At 40.1% G+C, this 26,125-nt stretch overlaps 1 protein-coding gene across 2 annotated transcripts in view; it reads left to right on the top strand.

Annotated features, from left to right (window-relative positions):
* itga3b (integrin, alpha 3b) overlaps positions 1-26,125 on the top strand; it is a 125,331-nt gene that overhangs the window by 75,684 nt on the left and 23,522 nt on the right. For both annotated transcript variants that reach the window (XM_069904667.1, XM_069904666.1), the window contains exons 8-16: positions 2,939-3,027; positions 14,596-14,735; positions 15,280-15,363; positions 16,549-16,616; positions 17,064-17,203; positions 18,852-18,995; positions 20,116-20,225; positions 22,902-23,076; positions 24,792-24,869. In XM_069904667.1, the coding sequence (XP_069760768.1) occupies positions 2,939-3,027; positions 14,596-14,735; positions 15,280-15,363; positions 16,549-16,616; positions 17,064-17,203; positions 18,852-18,995; positions 20,116-20,225; positions 22,902-23,076; positions 24,792-24,869 (1,028 nt within the window). The remainder of the gene's footprint in view (positions 1-2,938; positions 3,028-14,595; positions 14,736-15,279; positions 15,364-16,548; positions 16,617-17,063; positions 17,204-18,851; positions 18,996-20,115; positions 20,226-22,901; positions 23,077-24,791; positions 24,870-26,125) is intronic.

Raw genomic sequence — 26,125 nt, 5'->3', positions numbered from 1 at the left:
TCACAAAAAGCAACATTCCAAAAAATCCAGAGATCTTTCTTCTAAGTAATATAAGAAGTAAAGAATTAAGCCTCAAACTGGATGAAGCACCCCCTAAAATGATAGAATGAGAAGAAGACGAAATGAACTGACCCAGTGTGTAAAAAGAAGATGACACAATTTTCTTGTTTATTTTCATTGTGTGATGACCTTGTTTAATGGGTTTATTATGATAGTTTTCCATTCCTTCTTGAAGGAAGATAGTGATGGCACCTGCAGAACTATAGCTTCCTGCATGGACATTCTCCATACGTTAGCCCCAACAATTATCCATCAGATGGAAACAGATAGCATGGCAGCTGAATCCAGTTCTGTTCTCCTTGCCCAAAATTCCATACTTTTTCAGATCTTTCAGAGGTTTGGGATGATCAGGAGTGGGATTCCAGAACAATAGAACTATCAAAAGCAATTGCAGATGTTTTCATGCTGTTCTAGTTGTGATCAGCTCTCAACGCTGGCTGAAAACCCAGCCCATCATGTTTAGGGTCTATGTGTCCTGTTACCTGTTGCCTTAGAGCTGCACCATTGTATTTTTTTTAAAAATACAGTAAAAAGCCCTGGTATTCAGCACCTATGGGGATTGGTAGATGCCGGATAAGATGATGAGAATGAAGGTGGGGCCGCTAAAGGATAAAGATGGCAATATGTGCCTGGAGGTTGAGGAGGTCCTAAATGAATACTTCAGTATTCACAAGAGAAGAATACCTTAATCAGGGTGAGGTTAGAATAGATCAGGCCTGTGTGCTGGACATTGTGGAGATTAAGGAAGAGGAAGTGTTGGGTCTTCTTAAAAACATTGATTGATGTCCCCGTGGCTGGACGTGATATACCCCAGATTACTGTGGGAAGTGAGGGAAGAGATAGCTGGGGTGGTGGCTCTGATCTTTGAGTCCTCTTTGGCTACAGGGGAGGTGCCAAAGGATTGGAGAATGGAAAATGTGGTCCTCTTGTTTAAAAAAGGTAATAGAGAGAATCCTGGGAATTATAGACCAGGGTGTTCTAAGTCAGTGGTGTGAAAACTATTGGAGGGGTTTCTTAATGATAAGATCTATGAGCCTTTGGAGAAGTACAGTCTACTCAAGGATAGCAAGGTTTTGTGAAGGTAAGGTCGAGCCTCACAAACCTAATTGATTTTTTGAGGAGGTATCAAAATAAATTGATGAAGGTGGGGTGGTAGATATGGTCTATATGGATTTTAGTAAGGTATTTAACAAGGTTTCCATGAGAAAGCCATAAGGCATGGGATCCATGGAACCTTGGCTGTGTGGATTTTAAAAAAATGGCCTGGCATGTAGAAAGCAGAGAGTAGTAGTGGACAGAAAGTATACTGGCAGGAGGTCAGTGACTAGTGGAGTTCCGCAGGGCTCTGTTCTACAAGTGACCTCGATGAAGAGGTCGAAGGATGGGTCAGTACATTTACGGATGATACAAAGGTTGGAGGAGTAGTGGATGGTGCTGAAAGTTGTCATAGGTTACGAAAGGATATAGACAGGATGAAGTGTTGGGCATCAAAGTTGCCAGATGGAGTTCGATCTGGATAAGTGTGAGGTGATGCATTTTGGAAGGTTAACCTAGAAGGCTGACCTTCCATGGTTGATTGGTTTCTTAAGAGTATAGATGAACAGAGGGACCTTGGGGTCCAAATCCATACATATCTCAAGGTCACTGCTCAGGTTGATAGGATAGTTTAGATGTCCTATGGGATGTTGGGATTCATTAATGGGGAATTGAGTATAAGAGTCAAGAGATCATGTTGCAACTCTACAAATCACTGGTAAGACCATACTTGGAGTATTGTGCTCAGTTCTGGTCCTGTCATTATAGGAAGGACATGGAAGCTACAAAGAAGGTACAGAGGAGATTTACGAGGATGTTGTTTGATGTGGAAAATAAGTCTTATGAGGCAAGGTTAGCAGAGCTGGGATTTTTCTCTTTGGTGCAAAGATGGATGAGAGGAGACTTGATAGAGGTCAAGAAGATTTTGAGAGGCATAAATAGGATGAACAGCTAGCACCTTTTCCCCAGGGCAGAGATAACAAACACTAGATGTATGTACAAAGTGAAGGGAAGGAAGTTTAGGGGAGACATCAGGGGTAAGTTTTTACACAGAGCTGTGGGAGCCTGGAATGCCTTGCCACGGATGGTGGTGGAGGCTGGAACATTAGGGTCATTTAAGAGACTCGTAGACAGGCCATGGATGGAAGAGGGTTATGAGGTAGGGAAGGTTTCGTACTTTTTTTTAAAGGAATATATGGGTCGGAACAACATGAAGGGCCAAAGAGCCTGTACTAAGTTGCAGTGTTTTACGTTCTATGTAAGTGAATTTTCAGGTTGCTTGAGATTGTGTGTCTTGTGGATTGGTGACCTAACAGTGAGGCACACCAATTTTAAACTTCCATATTTTTACCTATTAATTTTCCTTGATTTTTTTTTTGCTGGTTACTTGAGGCGACCATTTGCTTGAATTCTGGCTAACAGGGTTTTTACTTTAGTCAGGAAATAGTTCAGATTGATTCTCCTCTCCAAATGTTTTGACCACTGCTGCTAAAAGTTACATTAATTCAAAAAAGATTGTGGAAATGGTGAATATAATCCCCAATATATATAGTAAAAAAATGTTTTAATCCTTGGTGAAAATAATTTTTATTTGATTTTTTTTTTCAGTCACTCTTAAATGTTAGGCCTGCTTCAGCTTTCCAGGTGAGATGTTTTAAAAAATCTGAGAAGGAGTGGCCTGATGGCGGAGAAGAAACATCTGTGAATTTTTGCAGTCTTACGTGTTTCAGCCTTCCCTGAGCAATCAATGATCACACATGTATGTGCGAGTTTTCCCACCTCATTGGCATGAGCCTTTGCATACAGCAGGGTAGTCACACATGCATGTTTTTTTTTCCCACAGATATTGGCATTGGCGCCCCCTATGATAATGACGGCAAATTTTTCATTTACCATGGTGGAATAAAAGGACTGTCGCCTAAACCAAGCCAGGTATGCTTTGTTTTCAACTGCAAAATTTATATAAAACGGGGCAGCAGGGTTAGCGACGCTGTTACCGCGCCAGTGACCGGGGTTTGAATCCAGTGCTGTATCTAAGGAGTTTGTAGGTTCTTCCCATACCTGTACGGGTTTCCTCTGTTTTCCTCCCACTGTCTCATTCAATAACTTGTTTCTCATGTTTAATGATAGTTCTATCCATTTTTTTTGGACTTGAATGTGCAGTACAACTCCAAGTATCCGAGATTGACATGACCCGGGCCTCCGTCAGATAAACAACAGCTTTTTTCAGAGAGGTGGTCATTTTAAAAAAAAATCAGCCCAGAAACAACAACAAATCATTTGTATCAATGTTTAAACAACAACAACCACCCACAAGGGAAGGCTTTTTAAGCATTAAAATAATGTTTAATTCTCATCAAAAAATGCTGGTCACAGAGATCTCCCAACCATAGTCAATCCTGACACAACCCCACTGCTGCCGCTGATCCCCATGGAGGCTTCCTGAGCCAGTTGAACACTCAATGGCAAGTTGGCAGGCTCCTGTCTCTCCAGTCACCGGTGCTCCCGACACTGACGCCCTGCTAGGCCTACCACACACGCACACCAGGAAGTACGCTGTGCGTGTGTGGTAGTAGGCCGAGGGGAGGGTTCGAAGTCAGTGTCTGGGAGCTCCACAGTGTCAGGGAGGGAGGGAAGGGGAGAGAAAGCTACAGAGCCGGAGGACCCGCTCCTGCCTGGGAGGCCGCCCTGGGACAAGGGATTTGCTGGGAGACAGCGGCATGCAGTCAATAGGGGAAGGTAAAGATGAAATGGACAGAGAGAGGGGAGGGAGTTACCTGAAATGAGGACAATCGTCGTTCTAATTTAATATCAGGTGAATTTTTTTTCAAACCTGTGAGGTTAGCTCGACTCCAGTGAGGATTTCTAATTTGTTTGGGAGATCTTCATTTATCTGAATTTTTTTTTAAATTAAATGAGTATTTTAGAGAATCTGATTTCGGATAAGCAGAGTTGTACTGTATCTGAGATGACTGGTTATGTTTTCCTTAAAATTTTGTATGTAAGTTCATATGTTAAACTCAATAAAATATTTAAAGGAAAAAAAATACTGGGGTTGTAGGTCAATTGGATGTAATTGGGTGGCACAGGCTTGTGGGCCAAAGGGCCTATTACCATGCTGCATGTCCAAATTTAGCTCCTTGCTCACCTAATTCTCTCCACGCAGCAGCATTCATTCCCTTCTGCCTTATCAGTACTCATCTCCCCCCTAAGATATATATTTTGTTATTCACCCGCCATGATAGAAATTCAGAGAACGAAGAACATTACAGCACAGTGAAGGCTATTCAGCTCACGATATTGTGCTGACCTATTGTCAACCTGATCCACAGAAATCTAATTTTTCCTTGCCTCACACCCATGACCTTTTATTTTTCTTACATCCGTGTGCCTATCTAAGAGTCTTTTGAATGTTCCGTTCCGCAGAGTTCCTGACAAAAGAAAATGAGGGCAGATGGTTCCAAAAATATCAAAAATCTAATTTCTTGTTTGCTTCGTGAGTATCTGCTCCTGGTGGTTTAGCTGTGAGATACTTTTCCAACTTAATCCCCAAATTGATGATGGAGCAGTGGTTAACGATGTCTGTTCCCTTGGCAGAGATGCATGAACCTGACTGGATTCTGGTGTCCTGCTGGCGAGGGAACAATCTGAAACTCAGTAAACATGTTTTCTACAGTGAACTTGATGACTGAAGGACTGAGATACCATTGGAGATTTTGTGTAGTTTTTCATGATTTCTAAACTCTCTAGTTTTTTAAAAAATATATTGAATAAGCAGTTAGGATGACTTGTACCTTGGGTTTAAACTGTTTATGATGGTTTCAAGCGTGATCTAGACAAGTATTGATTGCAGTTTACAGGACAAATAACATTCTTCAATTTTTTTTTAGTTTGAGATTTTATATCAGAGCCTTAGCTACCAGATTATGCTTTTGAGAGTGAGGTTAGAGATCTCAGGAAGATTTCTATAGGTGTCGTTTGTAAAATCCTTCAATATGAATAGATTAACAGTTATTTGATTAACTAGTTATTAATTTTCATAGTTGCTTATCAGGTGTAACTCCCTATAAAATAGCTTCTGCTCCAAGAATACTGAAACCTCGTTTGAACGTGATTCGATAATCCGTGGAATCACTTATAGCGTGGGTGTATGTGGACCCCGAACTTTATAAATCAAAGTGCTTGACCTACTGATTTTCACCAGCTTTGTGTTTTTACTTCAACCACGATATCTACAGTTTTAGTACATGGAGGCTAGACTGGGTAAGAATCGTTCTTGAACTGAGGAGGCAGTAAAGATGGTAACCGCTTTGGTGGGTCTCCAGCCACATATATGCATCTGTTCCACCACTCGGCTATGAAATCTTGGACCCCAACTACAGCGTTCTAACGAGGATATACTGTATTATATTCTGAGAGTGGTGTACTCAACAGAAGGAAATCATTATGAACAAAGCAATTTAAAAAGTTTACTGAAATATAAATGTGAATTATCCTTCGTTCTGTGAGTACTACTGCAAATTTTCACACCCAGAAAGTGTGCCATCCATGGAAAAATGTTGTTGGTATAAACCCTCTCCTTAAACTTGTCCTTTGGTGCAACCAACAGCTCCTGATGCCATCTATCACTTTCACTATGACGGCAGGTCACCAATCTGTGAGTCGGCTGCCGATGTTGGCCGAGGGATCACATGACAGATTTATATTAGAGGGAAGAAGAAACAGTTCAACTTCAGATTTCTGTCTGTGCTCAGGAGACTGGAAAGTTTTAGCTGTCCTTCCGATTTATTTGGAGTGCAGTGTAATTTAAGGAGTGCATGCTATTTGAGGTGCTTGTAGCCTGCTCTCACCATTCAGTGTCAGCTTGGTTCAATGGTCAGCACTGTTACCTCGGAATCAACAGGTGTGTGTTCATCAACACGTCAGGGTCATGAGCTCCAATCCTAGTCTGGTGCTTCAATACTGACAGAGTTGGAGATAGACTGAGGAACTCTTTCAAAGAGCTAATCTTCAGACTTGTCAGCCTGTTAACTGGAAGTGCAGACTGATATCCACACATACACCAGTAAAGATGGCACATCTGCAGGACCCAAATTTTAGTGGGAGTTCCCCCAGCAACTTTGAATTTTCATAAATGACAGGAAAATCCAGTTAAAGCCCAGAGAATTCCCAAGCATTTGGAAATGCTGCCTTTTGAATGAGACAAGGAATTAATTTGAAGTGTGAAGGAGACTTTATGGCATTGGAGCCATCAATTATCACTCAACCAACAAGACACCGTCAACACATCATCCATTACTATTTGTGGAGCTTTACAATGTATATTTCAGTTGCTCAGTTTCCTATCTCGTGGCACATTTATTTTAGAAACTTAACATCATGTAATGGTATTTTATTCCCTCACCAGTTTGAACAGGACAATAGCACCATCTACTGGCTGGATTCAGTAGAATAAAAATTTCCTGGCTTTTATCTACCCAGACATTGAAAGCCATGCCTAATAAAACAAATTAAAAAGTGTTTTGGAGAGTTGACTAAAGTAGCAGACAGGGAATTGTCTACAGATTTATTTATATAGACTTTGAGAAGTAATTTGATCAAGTTCCTGGAACAAGTCAGTTAGTGAAAGCAAATGTTAAAATCCAAGAACAGAAAATGCTGGAAACACTCAACAGGACAGGCAACATTATTCTATTCCAAAGCCAATGGGCAATGTTTCAGGCCAAAGACCCTTCACTTGTGAGGTCTTTAACCTGAAACATTTGCTCTGCTTCTCTTTCCACAGATGTTAGAATTGAACACGTCAATGCTTTGGTTGGGAGGTTGGCTGAGTGGCAGAAGACAAAGATTGGGGATAATGAACTGGTACAGAAACGAGCAGGATGTAGGGCCCTGCAAGGATCTCAGACAACCATTCACTGTATTTGTAAGAGGCAGAGACAATGAGGTGGAATATCTACATGTTGACAATATCATAAAGACTTGAACTTGTAGTCAGTGCAGATAGAGACATTAAATTTCAAAGAGATACCAGTAGAGTAAACCATCCTGCAAAACAAGTAAGTATATTCCAGTGCAAACAGTGAGTTGCTACAGGCGCTCAGTCTCAGGCAACATCTAATGGTCAGTTAACATTTCAGATTGTGACCCTTTTTTGTACTCCAATGTGAGATAGAACAGACAAACAATAAAGTACAGATGCTTAACCTTTTATCAGAGATCCTTGGGACCGGACACTTTATGGTATTTGGATTATTCCAGATTATAGAATTAAAATGGCGCAAAACATAGGCCCCTTTTATGGAGCGACACTCCATTGAAGCCAGCTGAATGACCAATGGGTGCCTTTGTTACCCATATTCCTCCACACAGCTAGAACCACACTGGGAAATGCAGAGTGGTTCCAGCTGTGTGGGGGATTATGGGTAACGAAGATGGCTATTGATCCTGCATTAAACAAAAAGAAGCCCACCCTGCCAGGCTCCACCATACCCTTGTCTGCCTCCTTCTGGCCCGCTTCGGCTGCCATTGGGCTGCTTCCCATCATCTGGTCCCTCTGCACCAGCTTGGCTGCCGGGGGGCTTCGTGCCACCTCCTCCTCCCTCTGGCACCACCTTCTCCTTGCGCGCTGGCTCGCTTCTCTCCTCCTTCCTCCCGGGCCATGGAGCTCAGCACCTGGGTCCCTTCACCCTCTGGCTCTGGCAGCTCGGTGGGCTCCGACTCTTCTTGCCCCAACTGGGCCTTCACACTCCTTGGGTCGCGTTCTCTCCTCACTCTCTCCCTGCTTGCCCCCAAGCCACGTTCTCTCCTCACTCTCTCCCTCCTTGCCCCCAAGCCGCATTCTCTCCTCACTCTCGCTAGAATACCTGCAAATATACTGTATATTCAGTTAAAAAAAAGTTTGGTTTTCAGAATCACGGATAAAGGGATAAGAACCTGTATGTTCTAAACTGTAAAAAGTGATTAAACAGTAACAGAGTCCCATGTACATGAAAATGTGTCACTTAAATATCAAGGACATGTTCAAGTTTAAGTTGAGTTCATTTATTGTTACATATACCAAGGTGTAATGCCAAAGTTTGCTTTGCAAGCAGTCCAGTTAGACATCCCATGGAGGGTACAACGAGTAAAGCATGCTATAGAAGTGTGGAGTTAAAGAGAGACATTAGTTGGTACAGACCAAAGGTAACATAATTTTACTCATGTGAGGTTCCTTGTAGTTTGACGATGGCAGGAAAGAAACTGAATTTGCGATGTGTTATCACATAGTCATGAATCTTCTTCCCAATGGGAGATAGAATCAAAATGTAAGACAGTGTCTTTGGTTCATTGATTATTCAGGAATCTGATGACAGCAGGGAAGAAGCTGTCCTTGTGCCGTTGAGGGCTCATGTTTAGGCTCATGCACCTTTTTTCTCAATGGTAGCAGAGTGAAGAGGGTGTGGCCTGGGTGGTGGGGGCATTTGAAGGTAGAGGCTGCTTTTTTAAGACACCATCTCGTGTAGATGTCCTCGATGAGTGAAGTCTGATGCCTGTGATATCGCAGGCTGAGTTAACAACCTGCTGGAGTTTATTTTTATCCTGAGAGCTAGTGCCTCCATACCAGGCGGAGATGAAAACAACCAGAATGTCCTCCATGATACACCTGTAGAAGTTTTCAAGAGCTTTCGGTGACATTATGAATCTCCTCAAGCACCTCTTTGTGATTGCATCAACATGGAGGCACCAGGAGAGACCCTTGGAGATGTTGACACACAGGAATTTGAAGTTCTTGACCACTAACTACTGAGCCCTCGATGAGGACTGGGTCATATTCCCCTGACTTCCTTCTGAATTCCACAACCATCTCCTTTGTTTTGCTAACGTTGCCATTACACCATTCAACGAGCTGATCTATCTCCCTAGATAGGAGGGGAGATGAGAGTGTGGCCAGGAATGGGAGAGGTCTTTTAATGTGTTGGCTGCTTTTCTAAAGCCATGGAAAGTATAGATTGGGGTTAATGGAAGGTAGTGGGGGAGGGCATTTGTGATCGCCTGAGTCACATACACCTCTCTTTTCAGAAAATAATCAAGAAAACCAATTGAATAAAAGTCTATTTAACTAAAAGTTTTGACTACTGGAGGATAAAATTTATGCCACAACTATATACAAAGCCCTGTTAAATCACAAGGAGTATTCTCAGCACCATCCCTTGGGAGAGTCCTACTGGCCCCAAATAGTGATCATCTGTTACCAAAGGCAAAATTAAGATTTAAAAAAAAAAATAGGTTAAGCTATTGGGTTAATTTATTGACTCAACCTAAGTTTCAAAGGCAGGATGTTGTTTTGCTGGTTGAGGAGACTTTGACCATAGTCATAGACTAAAATTAAAATCTTGCTAAGTTGTCAAGGAAATACTTCCAGGTACAGAATGCAACAAAAGATTGAAGTCCTTCCTGAAAAATGCCAATCAATAGAAGATCAATTGCAGGTTTTAAAATGAAATTGTTAAATTTATGTTACCCATAGGTATAAAGGGTCATGTTCCAAAGCTGGGTACCGAGAGGTAGAGTTACTATATTGTGGTTTATATTGGGGACACAAATACCCCCTGAAAGAAAAACTGTGCAAAAGGTAATGGACACAGGTCAGGACATCACAGGCAAAACCTTCCCCATTATTGAGAACATTTACAGGGAACACTGCCGTCAGAGAGCAGCAGCAATCATCAAGGATCCACACCCCCCGGCACACTCGCTGTTCTTGCTGTTACCATCAGGAAGGAGGTATAGATGACACCCCAGGTTCAGGAACAGTTGCTACCCCTCCACCATCAGACTCCTCAACATCAAACAATCAGGGACTCTTTAAGGACTATTAATTTTGCACTTTAATGAATTTTTTTCCTCTTTGTATTGCACAGTTAGTTTCCATTATTTACATATATGTGTACAGGTTTTTGCACTACCAATAAGTGGTAATTCTGCCTGGCCCACAGGAAAAGAATCTCCGGGTTATATGTGATGTAAATGATGTACTCTGACAATAAATCTGATTAGACCCAAGTCTAAATATCCTCTTTCAATTTCCCTGCTGAGGAAATGAAAATTCTGATGTTTATTTTGCTTTTCCGCTACCTTTCTCTGTAAAGAATGTTGATTCATATTTCCTCACAATGTAGAAGGTAATTTCTGCCCACTGAGTCTATACCAGCTCATAGAGCTATTCCACCCCTGCACGACTTTTCCCTGACATCTCTTTTCCACACATTCCCATCAACTCCTCCCAGATTCTACCACCCACTTACATACTTGGGGTGATTTACAGCGGCCAATTAACCTAACAAGATGTGGGAAGAAAACAGAGCACACATTTCCTGGGAGAACATAAAACTCTACACAGACCACACCAGAGGGTTGGGTTTAAACTCTGGCTGCTAGATCTTTTGAGGCAAGCAACTCCTGGCTCACTTCTTGTTATGGATCTGTTCAATAATTTTTAAAAAGTTTGGCTGAACCTCTCCTTTCAGATCTTACTGGATGTGTGGTCACTTTCCCCAGATGCTTTTTGGAGCTCCCTTTGAAGAAACTGATTTTAATTTTAGTCTATGACTATGGTCAAAGTCTCCTCAACCAGCAAAACAACATCTGCCTTTGAATATGAGGATGTTACAGATTGAATGCCTTTGCTTTCCTCGCATTCCTGGTCCAAAGATTTATTTTATTTTATTTTTCTGTTGCCACAGTGGTGTCTCTGGATTCCATCTTGCAGAGACGGAAAACTGACATACCACAGATGCCTTAAACACATCGACTCGCTGGGTTAATGCCCCTCCTGTCACATCAGAATTTCTCCATCAGGAATTCTTTTTGGATTTCCTTCAAATATTTTACTTTCTGTAGTGGATGAACTACATCTGGAATTGCTTCCTTGACCCCTTCTTGCTTCTTAGACCTTTCCCCGATTCCCCCCAACCAGTGCCTTCAACAAGAGTGTTTGTTAATTGTCAAACCAGCGATATATCCTGAACTAATTTCTTAACTTACGGAGATCATGAAGGGACCTATGTTGCAGTTAATTAAAACAATATGTTAATATTTATTGATGGATAGTTAAGCCAGAAGCACTCTGGGAGATGGCACCTTCATTTGCCAAAGGTAGAATGCCAGCGATCCTCAACTTTTAAACTTTGCTGACAATATGGAAATTAATGCACTTTGCTGTTAACCATTAAACTCCATTTTTAAAAAAAAAACAAACAGCCAGCCTACCTGCATTGAGAGTTAAGATGAACTAAAATATGATATTCCTTCAAATCATCTCATCTTTGTCTGTATGGATATTTGTATTGAAACTCATTACTGATTGACTGCAGTAAATACACAATATAAATTTAAATTTGGACATACAACAGGCCATTTCGGCCCACGAGCCCGTGCTGCCCCAATTAAACCCGATTAACATACAACCCCTAGTACATTTCAAAAGGTGGGAGGAACCCATGCAGACGGGGAGAACGTACAAACTCTTTACAGACAGCGTGGGATTTGAACCACGGTTCCGATCGGTGGCGCTGTAACAGCGATATGGTAACCACTAGCCAACTGTGCAATCTAATGGTGGTTGATATATTGAGTGTAACCTAATTATGGTCATGGAAATGCAATGTGTGACACTCCTATATTTCACATAAAGGAATTACTTTTACTCAATTGCAGATAGATTTTTTTTTGAATGAGTGGATAGTTTTGGATTTTTTTCTTTTAATCTTTAACCTCATTTTTTGATGACTTAAACTTCGTTACATACCATTCAATGAGTATTCAGAGAAAAGGTTTTTCCCCTATGTACCCAATCAAAACCTTTCAGTACAGCTAACAGTAAGAAAAGGACAATACATTCAAATGAAGACATGGATAATGGAACGAATTTTTGACTGTAGGCCTGAAACACAATTCTTACTATAAATACAGTATGTAATCTTTTATCTGAAATTCTGAAAAGCAAAAACCAAACAGTTCTTTACTGCACGTAGAATATATTTTCAGATGTTTGTGCCAGTTTAAGTTTGATGTTTTACTGCATGCTTTACAAAAATACAGGGATTGTGTTAGGTAAAAACACCATGAGCTGGGAATGAAGGAATCACCCAGTGCTGGGCCGTAACAAGATGCAGTTGTGACCTTGTACTCTCAAGATAAGAGTGGTGATGACAAATTGATGTGCAGAAAGCTAGCAGAGAAGGATAGCAACAGTTTATTCATTGGACAATGTCATGGTATGATAATTTACTAAGTACGTATCCTAAGGTATAAAAAAACACCACTTGCTGATAACGGCAGAATGCGCCTTCTCCAACTAACACTGTTAGTTGCAAGTGTTACAATCCGGTAATAAAGAACCTTGATTTCGGCTCAGTCTGGTGTTTGACTCACTCATTCATGAACAAAGCAGACCTAACAATTGTCCTCCAGCAAAATTTCAGCATCAATGCTGAAAGGGTATTTGTCAGAGGGAGTGGCTTTGGGGAGAGAGCGGTGGTGCGACTCAGGCGGGCAAATGGGGAAAGAGCAGTTTATCTTTATCTCACTTCATTTACCACCCCACCTTCTAACACTTTCAACCCCCCCCCCCCCACCGCAATTACTTTAAAGTACCATCATTTTAATATTATTCCATTATCCAAAAAATTCTCAAAAGGACTACAAGGACTTCAGAAAAAAAGATTAAACACCTGTACTAAACCATTACAAACAGACAGGGCCTTGAAGAATATAAAGATTTCAGGAAAGAAGTAACACGTTCCATTTTGAAGGTCAGAAAAGGCCATGAGAAGCAAGCAGAATTAAAAACCCAAAGCATTTTAAAAACCTGAGGATCACTTGGGTGAGAAATAGGAACATTTGAAGATAAAGGAGGGAACTTGGAGGAAGTGGTTGAGGTATTAAATGAGTACTTTGTATCAGTATTTACCAAGGAGAAGAACATAGACAGTGATAAAGACCAGAATTTGGGAAATGCTCAAATATCAGGGCAATTTGAGATGAACAAAGAGGTGGTGTTGGGATTTTGAGGAGCATTCAGGTAGACAAGGCCCCTGGGCCTGATACTGATTATACCTCATGTTATTTAAAGAGGCCTTGACAAAGATCTTTCCATCCTCACAAGTGTCAGGAGTGGTCCCAGAGGTTTTGAGAGTGGTTAATGTTATGGATTCTTTTCAAGGGGAGAAAGGGACGATCTAGGAAATTATAGGCCTGTATCAGTGGTGGGAGATGCAATTTATGCACATTTGCAAAGTCGTGGTCAGATTAGGGATAGCCAACATGGCTTTGTTAGGGGCAACTTGAGTGAGATTTTTGAGAAGTACACAAAGATGGTTGATGAGGGCAAGGTAGTAGGTGTTATCTACATGCACTTTAGTAAGACTTTTGATAAGCCCTTCAAGAAACACTGATTCATGGGAACTACAGTGAGTTGATAGTTTGAATATGAAATAGGCTGGCCCATAGATGACAAGAGGTGGTTGGAGGTCTGTTCTTCGAGCTGCAGGCCTGTAACCTGTGATGTTCCACAGGGATGTGTGTGTGCGTGTGTGTGTGTGTGTGTCACACATGCAGATGATATAAAGTTGTAGACAGTGAAGATGGCAATCAAAAATACAACAGGATTTTGATCAGTTACAGATACGGGCAGAGAAATGGCAGATGGAGTTTAAGCTGGAGGTGTTGCAATTTGAGAGGTCAAACGTGAGGGGAATGTAAACAATTAATACCAGGATTATTAAAAACAGCAGCAGCATCTGGAGGTTCACGTCCATAACTTATTGAAAGTAGATAAGGTGGTAAAGAAGGCAGATGATAGGCTTGGCTTCATTGGGCAGGGCATTAAATATTAAAGTAAGACAGTCACGTTGCAGCTGGAGAAAATGTTGGTTAGTCTACACTTGGAATACTGTGGCAAATTCTGGTTGTGCCATTACAGGAAAGATGTAGATGTTTTGGAAAGGGTACAGAAAAGAGGTTTACTAGGTTGTTGTCTGGTTTAGAAGGTAGGAGTTACAGGGAGGGATTGGATAAACCTGGGTTGTTTTCTCTAGTGTGTAGGAGGCCGAGAGGAGTCCTCATAAAATGAAGAGAGGCATTGATGGAGTGGACAATCAGAATCATTTCTCCAGTGTAAAACCATCACACACTTTGAAGGCCTGCATTTAAGATGAGGAGAATAAAGTTTAAAGGAGATGTGCAAGGTAAATATTTTACACAGTGAGTGGTAGGTGCCTGGAACAAGCTGCCAGGAATAGTGGTGGAACCAGATATAATGGCAGTATTTAAGAGGATTCAAGATAGACACAGGAATATGAAGGGGATTGAGGGACATCTATCAAGGGCAAGCAGCAGAATTTTAGTTTGATTTGCACATTACGTTTAGTACTGACACATGGCTGAAGGGCCTGATACTGTGCTATACTGTTCTATGTTCAATAATAGTAAAATCTCTACTCATTTTTAATTTTCCAGGTCATCAGTGGAAAAACCCTGGGTGGTACTAATAAGATCAAGACATTTGGATACTCAATCAGTGGAGGGCTTGATGTCGATAGCAATGAATATCCTGATGTCCTAATTGGAACATTATCTGACAAGGTCGTTTTACTGAGGTACAACTTATGTGATAGTGAAAATGGGCATGGAGTCAAAGTAAAAGGATTAGCGAGTAAGGGAAAATTGAAGAGGATACACACACATTGTTGAGTTCCCATTTCATGCAAACTATTTTTCAAACTCATTGTATTACTATTGTAAACTTGGAGGTGTTTGACCAGATATGATAAGAACATTTCTACAGTATCATCAAAGGGATGGGAAACAAACCATAGAGTCATCAACTGCAAAGCACTGCAGTTACAACATGTCTAATTTACACAGGCAATTTTCATTCTATATGGAGAGACCAAAATTTGCCAAAAAAACTGTATCAAATGTGAAAATGAATGAAATAACTTTTGGAAGAAATCCTGATGGATGCAAGATACTTGCATCAAAATTAAGATTTTTTTTGACATTACAATTTTAATTTAGGCTCAACATATTGCAAATTAAACCAGCATCTCACAAATCATCAATCCTCAGCAAGAAGATAGAGTCGTACGTGGGTGTCAGTGGTATAGATGGTGAAATTAATGGCTTATGGTTTATTTGCAGATCTCGGCCAGTTATTAATATAAATGAAACTTTCACTGTGCAACCAAAAATAATTGATCCTAGCATTTGCAGCATAAAGAGTTGGTAAGCAATTGATTTTTTAACATGTTTCTCTTAATTTATTGGTTGTTTTTTGACATGTATGTGAATAGGAAGTGCTTAGGATATGTACTAGCCCAGTGTGCCAAATTGGTCAACATGTACAAGTTAGGCTAAAAGGTCTTTTTGGCACTGTTTGAGTCTATGACTGTATGACATCATGCATTCAGTAACAGTTTAGCTTGCACCATGGTGTTGCAGCACGCTGCAGCAGGCGTGTAACTCTTTCTCTCAATATATTTGTACATAAGGGCTGGCACATTTAGTCTAGCAGTGAGCACAGTGCTATTACAGCGCCAGCGACATGGGTTCGAATCCAGTGCTGTCTGTAAGGAGTTTGTATGTTCTCCCTGTGTCTATGTGGGTTTCCTCTGGGTGCTCCAGTTTCATCCCACCCTTCAAAACGAACAGGGGTTGTAGGTAAATCGGGGTGTTGGGAGGCATGGGCTCTTGGACCAGAAGGTCCTGTTACTGTGCTGTATGTCTAACAAAAAAATAAGTCCAGAGGAAGCACTGCTGTGTCTCTGTTTCAAAACAAGATGTATATAATGCAGTGGAGGAGAAGCAGTTGGATAACTGGAGTCACACAGAAGTTGGAGATGCTGGACTCTGCATTAACAAACAGTATTTTGGAGAAACTCAGCAGGTTGAGCAGCGTCAATGGAAGAAAAAGAATTGTTAACATTTCAAATTGGAACTTCATCAAGAATTGATTAATGGTTCTGGCTCAAAAAGGTTTTTTTTCTCTCACCTTGGGAAGTTGGGCAATATTTTTAATCCAAGGATTTTTAACTCGAGCAATTCAAAGATTACTAAGTGGCTGACACAAAGCTCAAGTGACCTTGGCTAAATTTTGACTTTCACTCTTGTTAAACTGGATTTTGCACATTTTTCCTGAAACTAATGGGCTTCCCCATGTGCTCCAATTTCCTCACACATCCTGAAAACACATTGGATTATTAATGTGGATGGATGGCAGGAGAATCAGGGTGGTGTCAGTGAGCATGTGGCAGAGATTGAATTGTAGGGATGTATGTGGAGGAATGGGATTGATGGGATTATTCAGACTCAGAAGTTCAATTTGTTTCATTCTCTGTTCTAGAAATGCAAATGTGAAGTTGATTTTTTTTTATAGTGTGAAATATTTTCCATGGGCTCTTTTTCATTTAGTGTCACCGTGAAAGTTTGCTTCTCGTACATTGTAAGCACTGGAAATAGAAAGTACAACCGCATTATTGGTAAGTGTGACCATTGTTCTGCCACCTTTTCGTTATGCGACTGATAGAAGCTTTTGGGATGAGGGTTCCCTTGCGGATTCAGGATTGGTAGATATAGCAATATACTTTCATTGTTTTGAGCAGTAAATACTTTCAAGTTAGAATCAAGATTTTAGAATTATTGACGACATTGTCATTAACCTCTCTAGTTGCCATTAATTTGAAACAAGCAAATGATAAAGTAAAAAATTATTTTAATAAGAATTCTTAGCTAATTTGTGTAAAATTAGTTTTGTGGACTTAGTTATATAGTCTAAGATGAACAAGCAGTAGTCTGCTTTCAGAAACGATCGAAAGAGACGTCGTGGCATATTCCAACAGATGTTCACCATGTGGAGAAATCATTCACTATCTTGGGGGAGCTTCCTAAGCTTGTAAGTCATTATTTAATGTTCCCTTTATATGCAGCTCTTAAATACAAATTGGAAGCTGAAAAGGAAAGGCGCTCTAATCCAAGAGTTAGATTTGTTAAGACTAAAAGTGCTATCTACGAAGGGGTTTTCAAAATGCCAACATCAAAATGTCATGTTATCAAGCTGGGATTGATGGTAAGGTAAACCTATCCTTAAGTTATTTTTTGTTTAGTAATATTTGAATTATCCTTTATGTTTTTATCTGAAATCTTCAAAAGTAATATTTGTGATGGTGCAGAACACGTTTCCAAACAGATCTTAATGCAGTCTATACCAAATGAAATGCAGAGGGAATATTGATTCAAACACTAATGTGTTGTTTTTAAATTGAATTAACATTTGAATTCCATTCCCTCTCCTTTCCCAGAAATTGCTGCCCTATTAATGCCATGCAGCATTACCACATCATATAAGTGCATTAACCTTTAACTATATAAGAATAGTTCCAAGCTCTGCGCCATAAATTGGAATTTTCAATCTAACTGCAGTAAATGATCGTATTTTACCATCCTCCATTCTCTTGCTGCTTGAATTTGCGCAAGTGTTGTGTTTTTCAACCCAGGATCCATCAAAGCACTTCACAACCAATGGAGGAATTTTGAAACGTAACTAGATTTGAAATATAATCAGATAATAAGATAGGAAATGTAATGTTGCGAAAAGGTATCAGGTTCTTTCCTGGAAGGAATCAATTAGAAATTGGTGGTGATTGAGAGAGGGAAATAAACATTATGGTAGGTCGATGAGAATGAGTATTAACCAGGGCTTTTGAACGAAATGGAGAAGGGTGCGCGCGCACACACACACGCCCACTACTTTTCAACACTGCAATGTGTGATATGTTGCAAACACATTGCGTGCACGTGCTAATGTATCTTCTCAATTATTTACCCTGTCTCAGATTCCATATCCTATCATCTTTAGCTCTCCTGTTCCCAGAGGCCAGAACCTCGCTAAAACACTCCATGGTTTTTCAGTCTCTCTGCCATTGCTTCCCCTTCCAAGCTTCTGATTCTTAGTTCTCCCTGATCCTTGATGAGTTAGTAAAGAACTTTTACAAAAGTAGAAAATAAATAAATGTTGTTGATAATGTACACCACCAAGCAATTATTTAAATTCAGCTATAAATAGGAAAGTCTGTAAATGCTGCGATTGTAGGGCAATACACACAAATGCTGGAGAAACTCAGCAGGTCACACAGCATCTATAGGAAGCAAAGGGATTATTTATATACCTTGATGATGGGCTCAGCCCTGAAATGTTGACCTGCTGAGTTTCTCCAGCACTTTTGTGTATTGTGCAATTATTTAAATTCTTCTCTATTATTCTTTGCATTTAATTATTTATTTCACCAATATTCAGCATATTTCTTAATCTTTCTTTTCTTCTCCAGTCTTATTGTTTGTCTGTTTTATTCCTCTTTGTATATTCTTCAAATTTTCTTTGGTATCACTTCCTCTTCACTTTGTCTGTTGCATTTGATTGCATTTTGCTATTAATCACCATAGAAATTTAAGTGATAAATCTTACAGCCACCGCTACATTTTTGATGATTATGTATTTCCATATCTTAATGTATTTTGGGTTATCAAAATCCTGGCTGATTTTCTGAATTCCTTCCCTTTTTTGGTGAGGCCAGTTCTATTAGATTCAGATCACTTGAGCTTAGAGAGTAAACCAGCTTGAATTCTGAGGATTGGTCACTAATAGAATTTTGCCTATGCATGGATGGTGAGTTTCTGATATTAATTCACACTGAAATGATCTTTTGTGTGCTTTCCAGGACCATGTGCAGGATAAACTTCAACCCATTTCGATCACTTTGAGTTATAAAATTAACAATAAAAGCAAATCAGTTGAAGGAATGGTCGATATGAACAATTATCCCATTTTGAATGAACGTCACCGGTACGTCACCAAAAAAGAGGTAATTTGAAGATTAATCTGGAGATTTATCCACCTAATGATTCCACAACAAGCAGCATTTAGCAAAGAGTGTAAAACACACCGTGACTGAAGTAAAAAAAAGACCATGCTGGAGAAACTCAGCAAGAAATACTTTATATAGCAAAGATATATACAAAACCAACAAACAAAACCTCGATGAAGAGCTCAATACCAAAATGTTGGTAATGTTCCTTTAACTTTGTTATATAAAATACAGTTTGACCTGTTGAGTTTCTCCAACATTGTGTTTTTACTTCAGTCACGATGTCTGCAGATTTTCACATTTTTTTGCACACTTTGCTAAATGCTGCTTGTGAGAGTCTGGAAATTAGACAAGAGGCCGTTATCAAATGATGTGGATTTTTCAAGCAATTCGCTTTAGGGTCCACGGAAGGGACTTAAACATTAAAAAATCCACTAATTTTTAGTAGTGTCTATTACGATGACAATTTTAGAAAAGCCGCACCTAGCGGGGTGATCATAGAAGCACCACAAATGGCTTTATAGTCATTAAAAAAAAGTCTTTACATTGAAGAATGATCCAACTGAAAGTAAAAGTTTATTGACAGATGCAAAGGCCCCAATGTTGTTGCCTCTTGTGCTTTAGATAAGGTACTGGAAATTGAAGAGCTGCTTGTGGAATTCACTTTGGATGGTGGCTCACTTCTTGGAATGAACTGTGCTTGCATTGAATGAGACAGGAGTGGGAAAATGCTTTGCCTGGCTAAATTAGGTCCCATTGTTCCAAAGTGCAACTTTATTGCTTACCCAATCTGGTTTAAATGTAGCTGCCGATCTTCCTGAAGCCATTCATCCAGATGCTGAGATCCCAATATAAGCACCCCCTTGCCTTCTGGTGTTGATCACAGGTACCATGCACCCAACCAATGACATCTTCCTGTCAGACTGCCAGTGGCAGGCCCTTGCCCTCACTCCCCATCTATCTAATCATCAGCCCCAAATTAGATTATAAATTATAAATTATAAATTAGATACAATACTCATAAAAAAAGAATTTCATTGAAACATTTGTGTATATTTTAGGGATTGTGTTTTGCTTTACATTCATTTCATTATTAAAAAAAAGATTTTTTTTGCAGATACATATTCAGAAAGAATGTGGGGAGGATCGCATCTGTAAAAGCAATCTCCATATGACATACCAGTATGGCAGGCTCAAGAGAAATGATGTTTTTGAACCTATCAGGAGGTAATTGGAAAACTCTCTTCATTCAGGCACAGAAGATCCTCGCCAAAGCTTTACCTCATAAGTTCTTGTTTAGATTCCTTCGTTGCCTCTTGCTCCCTTTGTTTGTTCAGCTCTGGTAATTCCAGTTTCTTGCGCATCTTAGTCATTTCACTGCTCGCCCCAAGTTCCATTTTTATTTTTTTGCCTGAAATTCCTGTCTCTTCTTATCATTTTTAAGTTTCTGTAAGCCTACAGTTTGTCCACACATTGGGGCCACCTTGTCGTTTAGTTTGGTAACGTTCTTCTGAAAGGACATTTTCATTTTTTTTTTCAAAATGATATGGTGTTTTCTCTGAACAGATTGCAAGATAAAATATTGGGAAACTTAATACTGCTTGGATATTGATTATGAATTCATATGGTAATTTACTGTTGCCCAAGTTAACAGAGCACGCTATCTAGGATGGTCCATTGTGTTTATGCATCATCCAAATGGCTGATCATAAATAGAGAAGCAAGGTATTACAGTAAAACCCCTGTTATTTGGAATTCAAGCAACTGGCAGCTTCAAGCAACCAGCAAAAAAAAAAATCACGGAAAATAAATAGGTAAAAAATATGGAAGTTTAAAATTGGCGCATCTTGCCATTAATTCAGCAATCATGCAACACACAATCTCCAACAACCAAAAAATTCACTTATACCAATCCCCATAGGTGCCGAATACCAGGGATTTTACTGTACTTGGTTTCCTGTGTTCAGTGACATTTCTTCTACTTCCTTCATTGTATATCTCAATCTAATGGGAACGCAGTTAGTTTAGGCATTTGTGCAAGAGAGCAGATTATAATGTTTTTCACCATCTGATCAAATTGCATTTGATCCTCAGCTCCTTTCTGCTTCTGGAGTAAATTGGTTGGGAACAGAATGTTAAAATTTAACAAAAAAAAACAGTTGTTTTATTGGCTCGTGTGATTGCATACTTTATTAATTGGTAGCTTGAAAATATTGGGAAATTATGAATTATATTAAAAATTTAGTGCCTGGACTTCCAACGCCAAGGAAAATTTAAATTCTTGGACATATAGCTTGGTTACAGGCCACTTAAGCCCTTGAGCCCATGCCACCCAATTATACCCAACTGACCTACAACCCAGTACATTTCTATTTATCTATTTATTTATTTATTTCCAATTGTACAAATTAATTTGAGGATTTAGTACTTCAATTTTCATTTATATTCAATCAACAGTTTTATAAAGAAGAAGTGTCTGAAAATTGGATGATTTAATGCTGGTAAATATAGCCTTGAGACAAATTATAGATTGCTGAGATGATTTATACACACACAGCAAAACTAAACATTAGAGCAAAGGTTAACAAAGGACATATTCAGTTATAGCCAAAAAATTAAAGTTTCAATATTTTCCAAACACAATTTCACCAAATTTAGTTTGACATGGATCATGAAATATCTTTACAAGTAAAATCATCTTTCCCAATTAAATGAGACACATTTACAGGAATAGAAAGCTCAGTGCTCGGTCGCAGAGGATGGCCCCCTAGAAGAGGACCGCTCTGCCGGTCTAGGGCTCCGCCGGTCTAGGGTACATGACGTAGCTACTCCCCTGCTAGTCTAAACCTCAACCCACTACATTTTGAAGGGTGGAAGAAAGTGGAGCACCCGGAGGAAACCCTCACAGACACGGGAAGAATGTACAAACTCTTAAAAACAATGCCAGATTCGAACACCAGCCATTGGCGCTATAACAGCATTTTGCTAACTGTTCTGCCCAGACCATGGAATTATTACATTTGGGGGGTGGGGGAACTTAAAACATAAAGATCTCCTGATTTTACTGATTAGGTGATAAATTACAACCTACAGAAACCTGTAACAAAAAAAAAAATCTGGGAATGCTTTGAACATTATTGAGATTGTGACAGTCTGGAAAACAATTCTTCTTGCAAGTGAGGTTGTGGAAGCGTCTTCCCAAAAGTAAATGTACCTCCTCTGCTGAGATACAGAAAGGGTAATGCAGGATTTACAACTTCAACTAAGATGCTACAATTGCTGAAAATTTTGGAAACGAAAAGAAGAAATAAATTTTAAAAAAAAGCCTCAATAGAAAAACAGAAGTCCTTTTCTTGTTCTTGTATCAAATAAATTGTATCACAATATCTAGTTTTTTCCCCCCAATTTTTCTTCCTCAGGATAGGCAGCAGGGTGCCTAGATGATGAGAAAAAAATAATTAAAATGGCATTAATTACCATATTTGATGGGTAAGTATTTAACAGTGAGTAATGCCGACGGTAATCATCGTTGCTGCATGGCTCACTAGCATCGCTGCCATCAATTGTCCTGCTCCCACTCTCCCCCCCACCCCCCCCCGACAGCCTGCCACCAGCCCCCGCACTGATCCCGCCACCAGATAGATGGCAGTGATGCTCGCGAGCCACACGAGGTTGGCCTTACTCACCATTATCACCCTAATTTCAACTTTGCTTATAAAAGCCAGGGGATATCTTTGAGCCATTCTTTTGGGAAAAAGGTGGGTCTTAAATGCCATCAAATATGATCATTAAAATGTTATAAGGAGAATGAGAATTATATAGTTTACGCAACATTGTTGTTATCTGAAATGCTCTTGGGATCAAAGTTGGAAATAATTCTTTATCTTGATGTTTCAATACCAGAAAGAATGGCAAGCAAATCTTGGAGTACCATCCGCAAAGCAACTTGCAATTTAAACTTGTGTTGCAAGTAAATGTTACCAATAACCCAACAGATTCTACCAATGGTGAGGATGCACACCAGGCCAGGCTGAACATTACTCTACCAGATTCATTGTCCTACTCTGGTTTTCGTTCGGTAAGAAGGTGCCTTTGTTGTAGATTGGGTAGGAGGAGATTTGGGGAGGACTTTCTGGGCATGTAAGAGAGTGAAGAGGTTAAAATGGAAGAATGGGACTGGGTAGGAGGAGATTTGGGGAGGAGTTTCTGGGCATGTAAGAGAGTGAAGAGGTTAAAATGGAAGAATGGGACTGCCCTGAGTACCATCAAAGGCCTAATGGGCCAAATGGCCCCTTTCTTTTGTCATGATCAGTGGTTGCAGGACATTGTTATCGAAGCTTCAGAACTGTTTCTCAGAAGCACACTTAATAGGAGTGGTTTAGATATAGAGGATAAAATAAAAAAAAGTGTCCAAAGAATATCTGTACAATCCAACATCTATGTTTATAGTTGGTGGTAAATTGTTGCCTTTATTAACCCAGTGCAATTCTAACCAAAGAGATCACTATTGAATCATCTGACCTTGGTCATTGTTCACTTGTATATTATGAGCTATTTGCTTATGCCATAATTAGACTGGAACAAACACAAGTGAATATAACTAAAACCAGAAGGACTTAAATATTGCAATACTGAGCAACAATTCTAGATAAATTCCAAACTCCAGTAAATTAAATGCAATTGTGAATTGCAGACTTCATACAAGATCTTTAAAGTTGTTCAGGATCTGGAGACTATTGATGTGGAAATGATGCTCCTCTGTACCTATAAAGCCTGCTTCTTTGTAACATAAACAGAGCCCATAATAGTTTGGCACTGGGAGCCCAACTCTAAATTCTTAACTGGCTGTTCTTCAAGCCCTTTGCAGCATCTCCAGTCTCCTTCTCAACCTGAAATAACTGAAAAATCCCTAAACCCATCCAATCTGCCAGGCCAACCCGACTCCAACCCCATGTTCAAGCAAAGGCCCACCCCTTCAACTATTGAGCCTGTTCCCTAATTAATAGCCCTTTCTACCACTACTGATGTTACCGTCCCATGAATTCCTTTTCCAGTCTGTCAGCCAAAAACCCCTTCAGATCCTGGATACATTGTCCACTTGTACTCTGAGCCAGTTCCCTCATGATCCTTCAAACATTCCTAGCCCACAGAAAGAATTATTAAAAAAGTATATATATATTGAAAAATAAGGGAAACACATACAAAATATATGTCTAGGAAGTACAAGAGCACACAGTGCCACTGGCCTCATGCACTCCTGGATCTCCCAGTCACAAGTTCACAAATAGAATCTGCTGGTTCAGCACAAAAGATCTAATGAACTCTTAGAAGCACCAACCAATTTTCTAAATTCATATTCCATTTGGAATGTGAAACCCTAAACTCCCACTGAAGTTCTCTCCTTTTGCACCCTCACCATCAAGATTCAAATGCGAAATGATATCTTATGCAAAGAGCCAGGGACTAGACAGCTGAAATGGAGATATTCTGCAGGATAGGTGAAGAGCTCGTCAAAAGAACCAAAGACTTGTTGATCCAAACCAAGGCTTTTATTAGCAAAAGACAGGAGCTCTTCACAGGTGACCGACCAGTCCGGAATGATCCGACCTGGCTAGGGACACAACCCTTTAAGGCCCAGGAAGTAGGCGTGGCTTAGCTCTCAGCCAATCGCTGTAAGCACAGTCTAGATACTGTAACTATATACACTATATACATTGGTGATAGATCTGTACGTTCACAATAGGTCAGCTTTATTCTGAATTGCTGTAAGTAACTATAACCTTTCTCTTTCAGGATAAAGTGCGCTGTGATCCAGAGAGCGACTTCACTTTGATTTGTGATTTTGGAAACCCTTTTAAAAAGAAACAGCAGGTATATTCTTCACCTTTATGCCTTTATGCCTCCCGTTCTTCACCTTTATGCCTTTATGCCTCCCGTTCTTCACCTTTATGCCTTTATGCCTCCCGTTCTTCACCTTTATGCCTTTATGCCTCCCGTTCTTCACCTTTATGCCTTTATGCCTCCCGTTCTTCACCTTTATGCCTTTATGCCTCCCGTTCTTCACCTTTATGCCTCCCATTCTTCACCTTTATGCCTCCCGTTCTTCACCTTTATGCCTCCCGTTCTTCACCTTTATGCCTCCCATTCTGCAGCAGAGAATGGACCCTTTGGCCCATTGTGTCTCCATTGACCACCAAGCATCCAAATGCACTGGTCTGTTGCACACATATAGACTGCCCCACCCCACACCCATACTCCCTCCCACTCTTCCTACTATCAACCTATACCATTGGAAACACACTAGCCAATTAAACTATTAACTAGCATATGCCAGGCATATGGGGTGTAAACCAAGCATCCAGGGAAATCACATACTCCACAGGGAGAGTGTCCATACTGACAGAATCCAAGATATGGATTGAATCTGGTCACTGGAACCGTGTAGAAGCAGATAAAACAGGTGTGCCCTTTCACTACCCTTTTGCTGTTGACATATTGTATGGAGTCCATTGGTGATGCTTTAATATTCACAAAAGTTCCATAAAATTAATGAGAAAGGCTTCTGTGTCACAAACTTGCATTAAAGCTCTGGAAGTTCCAAAGGAACAATCAGAAATAGAAATACTCAAGGAGTATACTCAAAAATAAACAGCCAATCAAGCAATATCTGTGTAAAGAGAAACCAGTCTATGTTTTGCGTCTGAGCCCCTTCGTCAGAAGGTACTGAGGAAGGATCACTGACTCAAGATGTTGACCGATTTCATTTCACATATCTTTTTTGAATGGCTGAGTTCTTTCAGCATTTCTGTTTTTGTTTCAGATTCCTGCATCTGCAGCTTTGTTTGTTTCCCACCAGAATAAAGTTGCACTCAATGGCTATTTTCCTACATCAGAACGTTAACATAGATAGATGGGAAAAACAAGTCTCGAAGAGGAGATAAGGATACATAACCAATGTTTCGGGCCTGAGCCTTTCGTCAGGTGTGCGCAAAAAGCAGGTAGACACCTGAATAAAATGGTGGGGGAGAGGGGCAGGGGGAGGAGCACAGGCACAGAGTCACTATGGGTGGGAGCTCCTTTTTCTCTTGTGCCCTCCCACCAACATTAGGGCAGGATTAAGGCCAACT

Source organism: Narcine bancroftii, chromosome 12 (genome assembly GCF_036971445.1).
Source record: "Narcine bancroftii isolate sNarBan1 chromosome 12, sNarBan1.hap1, whole genome shotgun sequence".
Classification (NCBI taxonomy): domain Eukaryota; kingdom Metazoa; phylum Chordata; class Chondrichthyes; order Torpediniformes; family Narcinidae; genus Narcine; species Narcine bancroftii.
The sequence above is the reverse complement of the archived record's forward strand: the minus strand, read 5'-3'. Positions and strand labels throughout refer to the sequence as shown.